Raw genomic sequence first — 14,431 nt, forward strand, 5'->3', positions numbered from 1 at the left:
ACTCTTCCCGGGGGGAGGGGGGGGTGAAAAATGGAAGGCCCGGTGGAAGAGTGCCTCAACTCCAACCAATCAAATTTTGTCATGGAGCATCAACGCCCCTTTGCATTTCTCTTCCGTCGCCTAGTGTGAACCCACCCTAAGTTATAATGCGGATTTCCAAGCTTTTGGCAAAAAGTGCAAAAGAGCGCGGTGGCATGAGTGTGAAAGAGAGAAGTAGATGAATAATAGCCTACCTGGACTATGGAGTGTGGACAGAGGATCCAGGCGAGCAAAAAAGCCAGATTCTCATTCCCTTCCTACTTGTCATGACTCATCAGCGAGAGGTGGGACGGGACAAAAGTGGCGCTGCATGCCCCTCCAATCGTACATACATGTCCCACAATCATATGATTTGTCTAAAATCAAAATAAACCACAGGCTTCCACAGCAAAGAACGTTTGTGCAATTAGGGAGTCTTGGTTTCACAAGACGTCTCTGATGCTTAGAAGGGCACAACCACCATCATCAGCACACACACCCAATTGCAACACCTTGTTTGTGTGTGTGTGTGTGTGTGTGTGTGTGTGCGCGTGCACATGCGCACTCACGCTCTCTCTCCCTTGTGAGTGCAAGCCCGAGCTGACACGTGCACCCACTGAGCCTTTTGCATGGCAATGGAAAGTTGTTGCCCAGTAGATGAAGTTAATCCATGGAGATTAACAGGACATCTCAAAGAGATCTATGGTGGCCATGGAGTCTTGGCTAACGTTAGCCTTTAGTATCCCGTGGAACGGAGTTTTTTGTGACAGTCGATGGAGCTGGAACCAAACCATAAGGCCTTTGCCCACATCTTTAAAAGTTAAGTGGAGATAGTCACTTCGGATAGCAACAAGAGGTGGACATATAATTCACATCTTTGGGGCCCTAACCCATAAAACTGGTGGCCAAATCTTTTTCTTGCCATAAAAGGATGTGGGATATAGCTACATGGAAATCATCAGCATTTGTACAGTTGGTTATGAGGGGGGTAGCTCAACCCCTCACCTAATAGTACCACTAATGATGAATCGTTGTAATCACCTTGTACATTCAATTTATCATTATGAGTGGGATAGCTCAACCCCACCTGGTGGTACCGCCTAACGATGAATCATTGTAATCACCTTGTACATTCAATGTATCCTGCCCCCACTCTTGTAGAGAACATCATGGTTACTTCTAATCACGAAGTAAACATATACATCCAAGAAAGGCTACCTCCACTATAGGTAACAATCTTAAACATCCATTTTATTCATCTATGTCGTCGCTGCGATGCTAACACAAGGTAGTTGGGACTACAACCTCCCACAATCAATTAAATCTCCATTACTTTCAGCTCATGGTTAGGTAAAGGGACAAAACAGAAAATGTAAGCCCGCTTAACTGTCAAGATCACCTTAAGCTTTCTTCACTCAGTATAAGCCACATCATAGAGGTCAATTTCCAAGACAAATTTTCATACAGAGTTTTCAAGTGGGCCCAATTGAGTGGATCATCACACTGGATTCTTGTCTTGTGCACATTATGGTCTACCTAAAGGCCAAGCAAGCCCATGAACATGCCTTCATCAATGTATACCTTGGCCAAAATCTCTATCTAGCCATGTTTCAAAGGAGTCTAAAATCTGAAAATGCTAAAGAGTGCTCTTCACTTTACACCCAATTTTTAGCAAACATGCTCTCTCTCGATCGCTCTTTTCATAACCAGTAGCAAGCACCAATTTTGCTTACCTAGATTATGGATCCTACTCAATTCATTTAAACATGGGAACACAGTACAATATCATTGTAAAAGAGCAGTAAGACATTCACCAATACTAAAGAGGCCACTGTATGTATTGTATGGTACAAAAGTCAATCGTCCACGAAGATTTGAATGTACAAGAGTATCTGTTTAGTGTTTACAGCTTGGTGACCCAAAGCATAGTATACCAGTGACCAAGCTGCGTGTCAGAAGTAATAAGAATGATACAGTTGGAATGGGCTTATCACAAGGACATATGGTGACATATATCAGTTATAAACCGGCAGTAACCCTACCAAGAGCCAAGGGTTTGAAACCTACAAAATTGTCTTCTTGATATCCATCATGGCACTCAACAATATTCATACCCCAAATCTTCTCCATCCCATCGGCTTTAGCTCTTGCAAACTGCTATGTTCCAAGTCAAAGCACTCGTCACTCAACTTGTCTTGTTGTCAGCCGAAGGCTTCCACCCCAAATCAGTATTTCGCACACAATTAACAAAAGCTGAGAAACTGTTTTCCCCATTGCCAAAGGGAGCCTTCAGCTTAACCCCATAGTTTATGGTCATTGGTGTACATGACCAATGTACACCGATAAAGGTTGAATGGAGCCTAAGCTCTGTTTAATTCTGGCTCTGGTTTTGTTAGTTGTCCTAGATCCAGCTTATGTCCTGGATTACCTGCTTCCACTACACACTTGTCAGAGTTTGATTGTGCATTCACCTTGTCACAGAGAGGGGCACCTCGAGCTTCCTGAGGACTTGTAGGGGTCGGACTTAGGCTTGGCGTATCCAGTGGAGTGGCAAAGGGAGTATTCACAGATAGATTCAAAGAATAGCCTCTTCTTACAAATGGGTGGACCCGGGTTTTGACTGCTTGTAGCTGCCCAGGCAGTACCCGTTTAGTCATGTCATCAACGAATAGGACATCATCAATCCGAGCAATGATGTTAAAAGCCAAACTCTCCATAACTCTAGAATAGCTCTCAAGAATAGATTGGCCCACATCCTACATAAGCAAAGCAACAAGGAGATCAGCCACAAGGTGGATTTCACAAAGCTCTAATTTAGTTGAGACACTAGATGTCATTACCTTATTGTACTGTATCTTGGTCATGTCTAGAAGAGATTGCCGCAAACCTGGAAATTTTTGCTTAAGGCACATAAGAAGGCTTTCTGCTCTTCCAGCAAGAAGAGCTCTCTTTTCTGAGTCTGGTGCATTCTCTTTAGCGATGCTCCAGGTGTGCCTTGCACTTTGATCCCCACGTTTTCTCAGTTTCTGAACTTGTTTGGGATGCTTACGGTATCGCCACACATGAATAGCAGCCTCAATGCGATTTGCCACCTCCACAGCATTGTGCTCTGTTGACAAATCAAGGATGCACAAAACAGCTTCTGGAGAAAAATAGTCTGAAGAAATGTGCCTGTAGATGGTCTCTCCAAGACTTGTCCTTCCACTCTTTTGTAAGGTAAGAAATAGTTGCGTTTCAGTTTAACAAGTCAGCCACTCATGTCAATAACGTCGCATATGAAAGAAGATAGAAAGTTACCTTTGGCAATGAATCCCAATAAACATCTGGAATATCCATTTCAGATAGAATTTGAGTATTAATTTCCATTGCAGCCTTAAGTATCTGGTTTACACACTCCCGTTGATGATGCAAGCTCTTCCTTCCTCCCTCTGAAAGACCAGTCGCAGCAACCTTGGGAGTAGGCAGCCACCATTTCTCCTCTTCCCTCTGAGTGATAGGAGCATTGATGTTTTGAGCATCATCGTCACACACAACAACCCCTTGCTCAACATACCAAAACTCAGTTTCTTGGCAGCTGTCCAAAAACCCCTGCAACAGATCAAAACATCCAAACAAACTTGCCAGATTAAAAAGTGACATAGAGAGAACTCACAAAAGCACCAGGAAAAACAGCAGATACACGCTCAAAGAGATCTATCTGAAAGTACTGACACGTGTACATGTGTTTGTATGTGTATGGATAAAGCAAGTAGCTGTCCACAGAGGCCGGAGACGTGATAAGGATCCATCCTTTCTTTCAAAAGAACACCCGAGAGACCCGGTAAAAATTGGCATAGACAGAACTCACAAAAGCAGCAGGACAAACAGCAATTGAGCTCAAAGAGCTCTATCAATAAGTATTGATACCTGTGCATGTGTATCAACCACTTTGGATGTGTGTGTATGGATACAAGGGGTAGCTGCCCACAGAGGCAAAAGACCTGATGAGGATCTGTCCGTCCTTTCAAAAGCACACCCAAGAGGCCCACAAAGGTGGAGGGGTCACTGTCCCCTCACCAAATATGAGCCAATTCCTACAATTAGCCTTGATGGTCAGCAAGGGGCTTACCCTCCATGACAGAAGGTTGTGGGCCCTAATTCCTTGAATTCTCTTGTCATTACCATAACTCATGGACACCAGAAACTTGAATGCTCCACCTCATCCAAATGTGACACCACAGTACACCACTTAGCCCCCTAGCACCAAGCAGTGCTCCAACTCAATGTTGTGCATCTACTCTAGCCTGCTATTGTATGATTATAATCTGTAACAGCACCATCTAATCACACACTGGCTCAGAATACCTGAAACCATGTCTGATTCACCCTCATTACATCACTTCAGTCTAAAAAATTTATGCCAGAGAAGAGCGTCTGTATGCCCTCGTAAAATACTAAATGTATTCGGCCCGGCCAAGCAAGCCACAGTATCCAGTCTTAATAGGAAAACTCAACAATAATACATTTTCAATCCTAGAAAGAGATGGACTATACCAGTAGCATTGCATCCAGTTTTTGGAGGGCAGGAAGGTTGGTATGCACATCAGCTCGAGGCTTGCTAGTCATTACCTGCACCATTTCAAAGAGATTATTCACTAACTAACAAACTTTGTGACGTCTTCCAAAAATAAGAGCTACAGATCAATTTTCATGTTTTTATAATTTATTTTTATTTTTTTGGTGATGGTGGTGGGGGGAAGGGTGTTTGGGATTATGACAATACTTCAATACTGCTGCCATCTGCAAATTTCTGCCAAGAAGGTACAAGTTCAACAATGTGGTCTGCAACTGACAGAAGCCAATCCATTTCCCTCTTCCAAATCACTTTGCGCTCGAGTGAAAGGGGTTCAAGCCTCCAAAGCTCCCCAAATATAGACGCTGTAAAATGTGAAGCAAAGTATCAGATACCTTCTGGTAACTAAAACCTCATATAAAAGAAAAACATCAAGCTCTATCACCTGACAGGTTAGTTATAGCATTGGAGATTGCAAGGGCAGTGCAAACACCTTTTGCCCCACCTGACATATCTTCACCAAGAAGTAGCTTGGCAAACCTTTCCTTCATTACATCCAGTTCTGCCAAAGAATAAAGAATTTTTGCTGTGTAGAAGTGTAGATTGAACATGACCCAGTGCAACATGATTCTTTTGCAACACATACTAGAGTCTCGGCACCCTAAGTTATACTGTTCTGAAAGCCAAGAATCAAATGCTATTTCAATATTGTAACTATCTTCTGCTCTAGGAATGTGAGTATGTACGCACAGCTTTTACAATATTTCGCAGCGCACAACAAAACACGACTCTTCATGACAAAAACAGTGTCGAGTGCTTGTGTCAACTAAGGTGGCACATACAACTGCAGGAATATGTGGGTAGCAGAACAACGTTTTGAGTACTATGGAAGCAAAGCCTACCCGAAACATGTTTTTCTTTCCTTTCCTCATTGTCTTCCCAAAATGCAACAAAGCTGTTTGAAGCAGGTTTGGTAATATCTGCCAGTGCCTTTAATTGGCAACAAGAGTCTCTTTGCGATGCCTCACTAGACAGCGAAAATCCATCACTGCTGTTGACACCAATTTTTTTATGGTCACAATTATTTGATGAAACTCTTGAGCTAAGACTGTGAGTATCTGTACTCATTGACTCAAAATCTGTATTCATTGACTCAAAACTAAACTTTAGATCATCTGTTCCTTGACTGCTGCTAGCTTGATATGGTGCTTCCAACCTTCCAGCAGGATTCACATTAGCATCCCGCATCTTTCTATCTGGACCTGGCACAATGAATTAGCACCTTAAGCAAACACAAACAAGGAAACTGTGAAATTGGATTGCTCGAAAGAGCACACACAACAAGCAAATGACCTAATAATCAAAAGCCACATACAAAGTGTGGAGATGCATTTGACAGAACCAGGCTTCAATCTCGCATGTCCAGAGCTCAACAATCCACGGCTAAACGAGCGATGCAGAAGAGGTACCACAGAAGCAGCAGGACTCAAAATTTTCTTTCCTTGGAAGCTTGGATTCCTTCTTTTCACCAGACTGCTCTGGCAAGTCAAGCTCCTAAGGGCTTGCAGAGTCCAATGACTTAAAGTAGGTACATAACCTTTACTGCACCTGACTACTTTCAAGCAATGATCATCTTCGTCTTCACCAGGGCCGTGGCCATCCATAAGCTGAGTAAAAGTCCCAGCTACAGCATAAGCAGCAGCTACATAGCCCTACTGACGTAATGAGCACATAGGTGCCACAGCACTGGCCAGCCGCTGAGGAAAGGGGCATGAGCCCACATGGAATGTGCTTTTATAGCTGGCTGGAGGCTAAGAAGAGCTAGGGCCTGACCTCAACGGCCAGCCGGCTCAACCCTTGGCTTCCATCACTGCAGCTCCCGCCCTTGAACTTTACGCGCGTCTCCCTCTTCTTCGCTGATCCTCACGGTCGCCCCTCCATGTGCTCAAGACTACAGCTACGACCGACCAGCTGCATAGCTAGCCCAGCGGAGGCTAGAGGGGACCTTGTGCTAAGGCTCTGAGCATTCACTTGCTTGGCTTTCAAAAATTAGAAGATTGCACAAGTCTCAGCTCTCAAAACTAATGTTTCTCGAGTGTTTAGAACGAGAAAGACCTGAAATTCTTGTATGATGAGGTAAACAATAACAGCTTGATTTGAAAGGAACCTTCTTCATGGAGCAGAAGCTCATCATCAAGAAAGCATATGAATTCTCATTTAACTTGCTCCTCATTCAAGTTTGTTCTTGCCTGCTACTCTTTGATTGCATGACAGACAGATTTGAAAGCTAAGGAAGCTTCCGCTTAGCTCAATTCTGTCAGGTCTGGGCACTGAGCTTCACCAAAAAAGAGTCACCAAAGAAGCTCTTATGCCTCGCAGAACAGATACAAACCTGCAGAAAGGCAAGCGCTGACGCTGCTGACGCTGGAGAATCAGAGATGATGTACGTGATTAAGATGATGGCAGAAGGACTCCGTAAAGAAAGAGATTTCTTTCGAATGTTGAGAAGATACAGTACTCCCCTGCAAATGATCGAAAGAGAAGAGTCTGTTCAGGTCGTCGTAGCTACAGCAAATGCAGCGAAGCCGGCCACTTCGGTGCATATGAGTGCGTGCATACGTGTGTGCGTGGGCGGACAGAGAGAGAGAGAGAGAGAGAGAGAGAGAGAGAGAGAGGAGGAGAAGAAGAAGAAGAAGAAAGTAACAATTTACAACTGCATACAGCACATAGAGAGAGAGAGAGAGAGAGAGAGAGAGAGAGAGAGAGTCTGTTCTCTACAGAACAATAGAATGCACACTAAGGAGCGGTAGAAAGAGAGCAGAGGACAATGTAAGCGCTAGCTACTCATTTCAACTTTCATCTCGTAAATTACCTGGCCACCAGAATACATACAAATGCGTGGAGTGAATCTGAAGGAGAGAGAGAGAGGGGGAGAGAGAGGGAAGCTCACCTGTGCAGACAAAATTAACGGTGAATGCGATGTAGGGAACACGCAAGAGAGCCCCACCGAGAAAATAACCAGAGGAAGTCGAGAGGCTGACGCAGAATTAACCACAGTGGCACGGAGAGAGAGAGAGAGAGGTGGCTATGGCTATAGCTATGGCGCGGGGTTAGCTCCAAAATGAGTGAAAGGCAACTGAAATGAATGCAAGGAAATCTCTCTCTCTCTCTCTCTCTCTCTCTCTGTGGCCTTCCGTCTCGAGCGTGAGGCCAAACTTTTGCTCGCACAGGATTTGCAAAGTGCCATTTGGCATTCAATAGCTTCTACTGTTCATTTCAAATTTACACACGACATAAACGACCCAACCAACGAGCAAGCGTCTCAAATAATAATTCAGTTTGGCATTGGCCCCCTCTCTCACTCTCCCACCGGCACAAGGGAGAGAAGTCAGTCGGCCGCGATGTGATTCGCAACGTCTTACAAAGTTGGATTCAAACCAGGTTAAAAGAGCCAATTTAGCTACAATTTGTGTAAAGCTAAACATTTTTAATATTTTTGGAAAGATTTTGCAAATCAAATCATTTTGAAATTCAAACATTTTTTGTGGAGTAAGTACTGAATGAATCAAAAAGATGAGGAAAATACAAGAACCCCTAAAGAAGGATAGGGGTAATCATGTCTGTTACAGGAGTGCATACTAAAGTATAGGAGATACATCAAAATAGGAGTGAAGAGAAATATCTTAAGATCAAATACATTCTATACTAAGCTCAGATGTAACCCTCTGTCGTTCTTCGGCTTGAGCTTGAGGCTTATTTGTATATCTGTTGGTGACTTTATAATACAATCACCCACAATTGTGAATTCTGGAGAAAAAAAAAATGATCAAAAACATTATGGAGGGCTCATAGAAGGAGAGAATGATTACTCTCCATATTTGCCATCTAAGGGTTCTTTGTAGGTCTTTAACTTCCATCACTATAAACCATAGATTCCTAGCCTCAATGCTTAGAGAGATTAGCCCTCATAAGAGTTGGACGTAATTTTTTGGCGTGCATTTTTTGGCGAGCGCTTTTTTAAAATCCAACGAGCAGATTCCAAGAAGATTTTTTCTCCCTTCTTAACTTTATTCACTCTCTCTCTCAAACACACACACACAGGTATATGTGTGCTTTGATGATGGTTGTATGTGTGTTAAAAAAAAAGTGGTAAATGATTCTATCACTATACCACCCAAGCTTCTTCTCCATCATCATCTGCTTCTCTCTCTCTCTCTCTCTCTCTCTCTCTCTCTCTCAATCTCAAACATTCATTATTTATAAATCTCTCTTTGTCATTATCCTTTCACTCATACATGCGACTTGTCTTCTCAAATGTTGTGATATATGTTAGGCAACAAGATTGACCACCAACGCGATAAGTGTCTTTCTATTTTGTCACACTTGTGAGCACTCGTACACATGCAACAAATCAATTTCAATGGTTCACACTCTATAATAATGAAATTCGATTTTGAACAACATTTAAAGACTGCAATAAAAACACCACAGACTGTTATTAAAAGGGTTTAAAGTTCAAAACTTAAAACAACAACTACAATAAGATAGATATAGAGAAAAAAACAGTACAATATGCTAATATGGTGTCAAAGCCTTACTTCCACAACATTGACGAGGAAAGGTGAGATCTAGTTGTTGTTGTTGTTGTTGTTGTTGTTGTTGTTGGCTATTCCTTGCACAGCAATGTATGCCATCCACACTTCTACCCAAGCCTCCACGTGTCATTCAAAGGATGTACACTCCTGTAGGGTGCAAAAACCATGTACCCCCCAAATCATACTTGCATTGTTGGCTAGTGCAGCAACTTGATCAATATCCCCTTTGGTTGGAGGTGCATTGAAATCAAGGTTTTGCATGGCGTTGAATATAGATCTTGTGGCCTCGTCAATTGCACGAAGAGAGTCTGTGTAGTTGTGTGCCAAAATAACCTATGAGACCAAACTGTTACAAAAAATGTGAAGATAGAGAGAGAGAGAGAGAGAGAGAGAGAGAGAGAGAACGAAGTCGAACAAAATGACTTGTTATATTAACGTCTTCAAAAGGCCAAAATCAACTATGTGTCCAAACTGTCACAAAACTGTGAATCTGATACCATGTCTGGGTGCTAAAGACTAGAATAAAAATACTACTACTACTACTAGAATCCATCCTCATTTGCACTCTAGATATCGAGAGAGTATGGCTCAAATCCTCTGTTGTACTCTCTGCTACGTAGCCCCATAGCTACATAGCCGTCTGGATCTCCACAGCTCTTGTGGTTGACCGAGAGAGAAATAAAATGAAATGAAATGTTATATTAAAGTCTTCAAAAGGCCAAAATGACCTATGAGACCAAAGGGTTACAATGTGTTGAATCTGATACAAAGTTAGAGTGACAAAATGATAAAATGATAAGATAAAAGTACTATGGGATCCTAAACTGGTAGGCGTGAACTAAGCAGAGAGAGAGGGAGGGGGAGAGAGAGAGAGAGGGGGGGGGGGGGGGGGGGACACACACACAAACACACATAGAGAGACAAAGAGTTGAAAATGAACTGAGTTTGAAGGGTACTTACACACATACACGTGTGCATGCTACACAACCACACACAAACACACACACACACACACACACACAGAGGGAGGGGAGAGAGAGAGAGAGGGAGGGGAGAGAGAGAGAGAGAGAGAGAGAGAGAAGAAAAATACCAAAGTGAATAAAATTATAGGTGAGTGAGATAAAGAGAGAGACAACAATGAAATGAGTAATGGTAATGTGCTCAGAGAGAAGAAAAAGACCAAAGTGAATAAAATTATAGGTGAGTGAGATAAAGAGAGAGACAACAATGAAATGAGTAATGATAATGTGCTCAAAAGAGTACATCCATGTGCCCCAAGGCTAGATTAAAAATAAGAGAGAGAGAGAGAGGGAGAGACATAGGGAGAGTTAAATGTGAGTAACAATTCCATCCAAAGATGTAGATTTTAATGTCATAGAGAGGGTTTCCAAAGATCTCGGGCTTGATGTAAATGCCTAGAGCAATTCCAATAGACCTTAGAGGTTCTTGAGCAGTCTTGAAAATCAAGGCATGATACTCAAAAGGCAATCCCAAGAGAGCCTTCATACTGAACCAAGATGGGATCTTTGTCTTCACCCTAATAAGGAAGAGGTTTTTAGGGTCCTGTCTATGGAAGTATTGAAAGATCTATTTAATGATAGGCCCTCCAAATCTAGCTATGATATTCCAGTGATAATTAACATAACCAGTTTGTCAATCTCATACGAATAGTTTCAAAAAACTCCAAGGATATTATAAGTGCCCTGATGTATGAAATTCAAGAGGGAATTTGGATAATCAACATCTTATTCTTAACAATAAGATAAAACACACGATTGTTCTATACATCATGCCGAGTTTGAAAATTGTGGGAGGAGATGATGTCCCAAAGAGGCAAGGACTGATCTGTTTTTCATATGATGCGAATTGAGGGCTTCTCTCCTGATGCAATTACATATGCATTACAATTCAAAATAATCCATAGTTTGATCACCAAAAGGTGACCACATGGATAGAAGATCACATGAAACCATTATAGATTTCAAAAAGGGTTGAATAGAGAGAATAACACATGTGATTGAAAGATCCAGTACTGCTTCCGAACCCTATAAATTTTAGATATAGAGTGAAAGTGAGAGAGAGAGAGAGAGAGAGAGAGAGAGAGAGAGAGAGAGATGGAGAGGGACGGGGAGAGAGAGGGATGGGAAATAGACCTAGAAACAGACTTATTTAAAGAGACATATTGTAAAGTCAAGTTTTGTGGATGAAATCCTAGAGCAACTACACTTACAATGTCTCTTTTTTTTTTCTTAGGAACTTTATGGCACCTAGGGTATCTGTTGAATGTTTTGGTCATGGACTGGAAGCGATGGCAATAGTAATGGATCATATAATGATTCACTACTCTCCGGAAAACAAAGCTGACTTCTTTCAAAGCATTGTTCGAGGTTTCTTTTCGGGTGCTACTATAGAAGAAGCTTGGAGAACCTACGACCGCACTTCCATGACTCGAGATGGAACACCCTTTCACCAGGTGTTTGTCAGAATCCAGAGTGATCCCAGTCAATGGTTTCGCAACCTACACCTTTTGCAAATTCGAGTAAAGATGGGATACTCAGATGCGCTCTACCTTGATTCTGAGTTAGGTTGTTGTTCTATATCTGAAGTTTATAGCAAAAGTAATGTGCTAAAGAGCATTGTAGGACCTGATAAGATAGAGAATCATAAGGAGCCTATTTTCAAGCGTCCCAGTGCTAAACTCTCTTTTCCCATTTTCAAATGTAGATGGAGTTGATCATGTATTGAGCAAAACTTTTATCTACTGAACAAAAGTGATTCATGAGAATTTTGGTTTGTTTTCCACTTCTCATGCAATCCTTTGTTGTTGTTCACATCTAGATAGAGATGATGTATTATTTTGATTCTAAAATAGCAAGCACTTAAAAAGTGAATATTCTACGAGGGTTATTTTTTAATTTACAAGCATTCAAACCTTCTCTTTGGTTGTCACATTTCTCTTTACAACCACTGAAGTTTTTTGTGTACAGTAAAATGGAGATTAGTTGTGCCATTCCATTGGCTATTGCAAGCAACGACTTGATATCTTCTGGGATAGCTGTAAGTGCATTAGCGGGTGAAGAGGAGATACTGTCATCTCTTCCTACTATTCGCAATGTGCGTGCAGCAAAGAGAGCAGCTCGAAATGTCGGGAGGAATAGTGCATCTGCTAATGAACGGGAGATACTTTCATCTCTTCGTATTCGAAATGTGCTTGCGGAAAAGAGAGCAGCTCAAAATGTCAAGTGGAATTCTAAGAAGCAAATTATTGAAACCTTGCTAGAGATCAAAGCCTCCTGCAATAGGATGGAGACAATGCAAACCAATGTCTTGGATGTGGTTGAAAATTTAAGCTCTGCATTGGAGATTGAAAGTGGGATACTATGGAAATTGCGAGAAGAGACAAAAGCATCAAACTTGCAGAGACTAGAGACTGAGGCATACATGAAACTTTTCAAAGTTGAGGATTCTCAAAAGATGATATTGGCATCTATTGAGAATCTTCGAAAGGAGGCTTTGCGGAGTCGACGTGAATCAAAAGGACGAATGCAAGACAATAATCTATGACAAATCGTGCCAAGATTGAGAAGTATCGTCAACAAGCTCGGTGCTTTGACAAAGGTTCAAAGTGTAAGACTTTCAGATATCCGAGCTACCTCAAATAAATTAAGTGCTTTGGCTAGATTAGTTCGACCAAAGCAGCGTCAAGTAGTCCCTATCAACAGTGTCAAATGTATCTAATCCTACTAATGGTAGAAATATGTAATGTTATGTTGTATCTTCATCAAATTGTACTTTTTAATTGAGTCACTATCAATGTGTCAAATGTATTTAGTTTAGAGGATATAATTAGATGTTCCTTTTTATATCGATTTTCTATTATGCATAAGAATGTCCTTTTAGTGATTGATCAAAATCATAGTAAGTATATTATATTTATAATATGAGATCTATTTGCACTTGATTTCATAGATGGTATCTGGACCACGTATATTATCACCTGGTCATGCACGACGTAGTTGACTGTGTGATGATTCGCGAAAGGCGAGGCGGCAAATAGCACGAGAGAGAACAAGGCATTCACTGCAAAGTACTATTAAAACTTTATTGGAGTGCAATGAAAGGCAGAGCATCCATGATGTACATGAAGGAAACTCTGAAGCCATGAATGTTGGGACAACAATGAACATAGTAGAGGGAAACTATTCTAAAGTAGAAAAGCATTGTCTGTCCATCCGCTTTGAATATCCAATGTCTCTCCTTTTACATCACAAGTCTATAGCACCAGTTCTATCCAAAAAGTGTGTGTTGCACAACTTAGGAAGCTTAGATTTTGTTTGCTCCGATGTGGAGCAAAGGCATGGAAGGACGAAGGAAAGACTATCCAAACATTTGTGGGTAAATATTGTTGCTCTGATGGAAGAGTTCGACTACTTCCTTTGAATGAGCCACCAAATGAATTGAAAGATTTGATGAGCTCAACCACAACAAAAGTAGACGGTTCTTACAAAACATTCGGGGATATAATAATGCATTGGCATTTGTGTCTCTTGGTGCCTGTATCGATGAGACTATTAATTATGGTGGGAGAGGTGTATACACTTTTAAGGTTCATGGCTCTGTCTATCATAGCGTTGGTTCTTTAGCGCCTGCTGAAGGACAAAATGAAGTTCCACGCTTTGCATAATTATATTTTTTTGATACCGAACATGAGTTGAGCAACAAATTGCATCATGTTTCAAATTTAGATCGTAGTATTCTAGAGTGTTTACAATTGATGATGCATAGAGTAAATCCCTATGCAAATGCTCTACGATTTGTTGCTTCTTTGTCTGGAGATGCTATTGTACCCAATATGAGGATGGTTATTGCGGAGCATCGTTGTGATGGTTGGCAATATCTTGCTCCAAGGGGTTCGGAGGTTGTTGCAATTATGCCAGGACAAGGGGATGATAGAAATATTGGCTATCGCGACATTGTACTGAATTTTCAACACGGGGGCTTGAAAAGAATCTCCAGCATGCATCGAGCTTACATGTCCTTATTGTATGTTTTATTATTTCCAAGTGGAGAGGATGGGTGGCATCTTTATTTACAGACTACCGATGGAAAAAAAATGAGTCAAAAGCAATACTATGTCTATCGCTTACAAATAAGAGATGATACCGTGGAGTGTCTTCTTCGAGGGGGTAGGCTATTACAACAGTATGTCGTGGATGCTTATAGTACTCTAGAGGAGTCACGGCTTTTGTGGATGCGAAATAACCAA

At 41.5% G+C, this 14,431-nt stretch overlaps 1 protein-coding gene across 1 annotated transcript; it reads right to left on the bottom strand.

Moving 5' to 3' along the window:
- Window positions 1-1,833: 1,833 nt before the first annotated feature.
- On the bottom strand, window positions 1,834-7,741 carry LOC147459597 (rop guanine nucleotide exchange factor 7-like). The gene is made up of 9 exons (XM_086510824.1): window positions 7,521-7,741; window positions 5,946-7,092; window positions 5,473-5,832; window positions 5,016-5,132; window positions 4,781-4,935; window positions 4,552-4,626; window positions 3,316-3,606; window positions 2,859-3,224; window positions 1,834-2,774 (listed from the first exon to the last, which is right to left on the bottom strand). The coding sequence occupies exons 2-9, from the start codon at window positions 6,232-6,234 to the stop codon at window positions 2,379-2,381; spliced, it is 2,049 nt and encodes a 682-aa protein (XP_086366950.1). The 5' UTR covers window positions 6,235-7,092; window positions 7,521-7,741; the 3' UTR covers window positions 1,834-2,378.
- Window positions 7,742-14,431: the final 6,690 nt, after the last annotated feature.

This window comes from Adiantum capillus-veneris, chromosome 4, assembly GCF_014529385.1.
Source record: "Adiantum capillus-veneris isolate H3 chromosome 4, ASM1452938v2, whole genome shotgun sequence".
In the NCBI taxonomy this organism is placed as follows: domain Eukaryota; kingdom Viridiplantae; phylum Streptophyta; class Polypodiopsida; order Polypodiales; family Pteridaceae; genus Adiantum; species Adiantum capillus-veneris.

Bases quoted from the DNA above. Each gene is read 5' to 3' on its own strand.
- LOC147459597 (XM_086510824.1), bottom strand. From the start codon at position 6,234: ATGGATGGCCACGGCCCTGGTGAAGACGAAGATGATCATTGCTTGAAA. The intron at 5,833-5,945 runs GTATGTGGCTTT...TCATTGTGCCAG, and splicing joins CAAATGCATCTCCACACTTT to GTCCAGATAGAAAGATGCGG. The intron at 5,133-5,472 runs GTAGGCTTTGCT...ATTCTTTGGCAG, and splicing joins GAAAGAAAAACATGTTTCGG to AACTGGATGTAATGAAGGAA.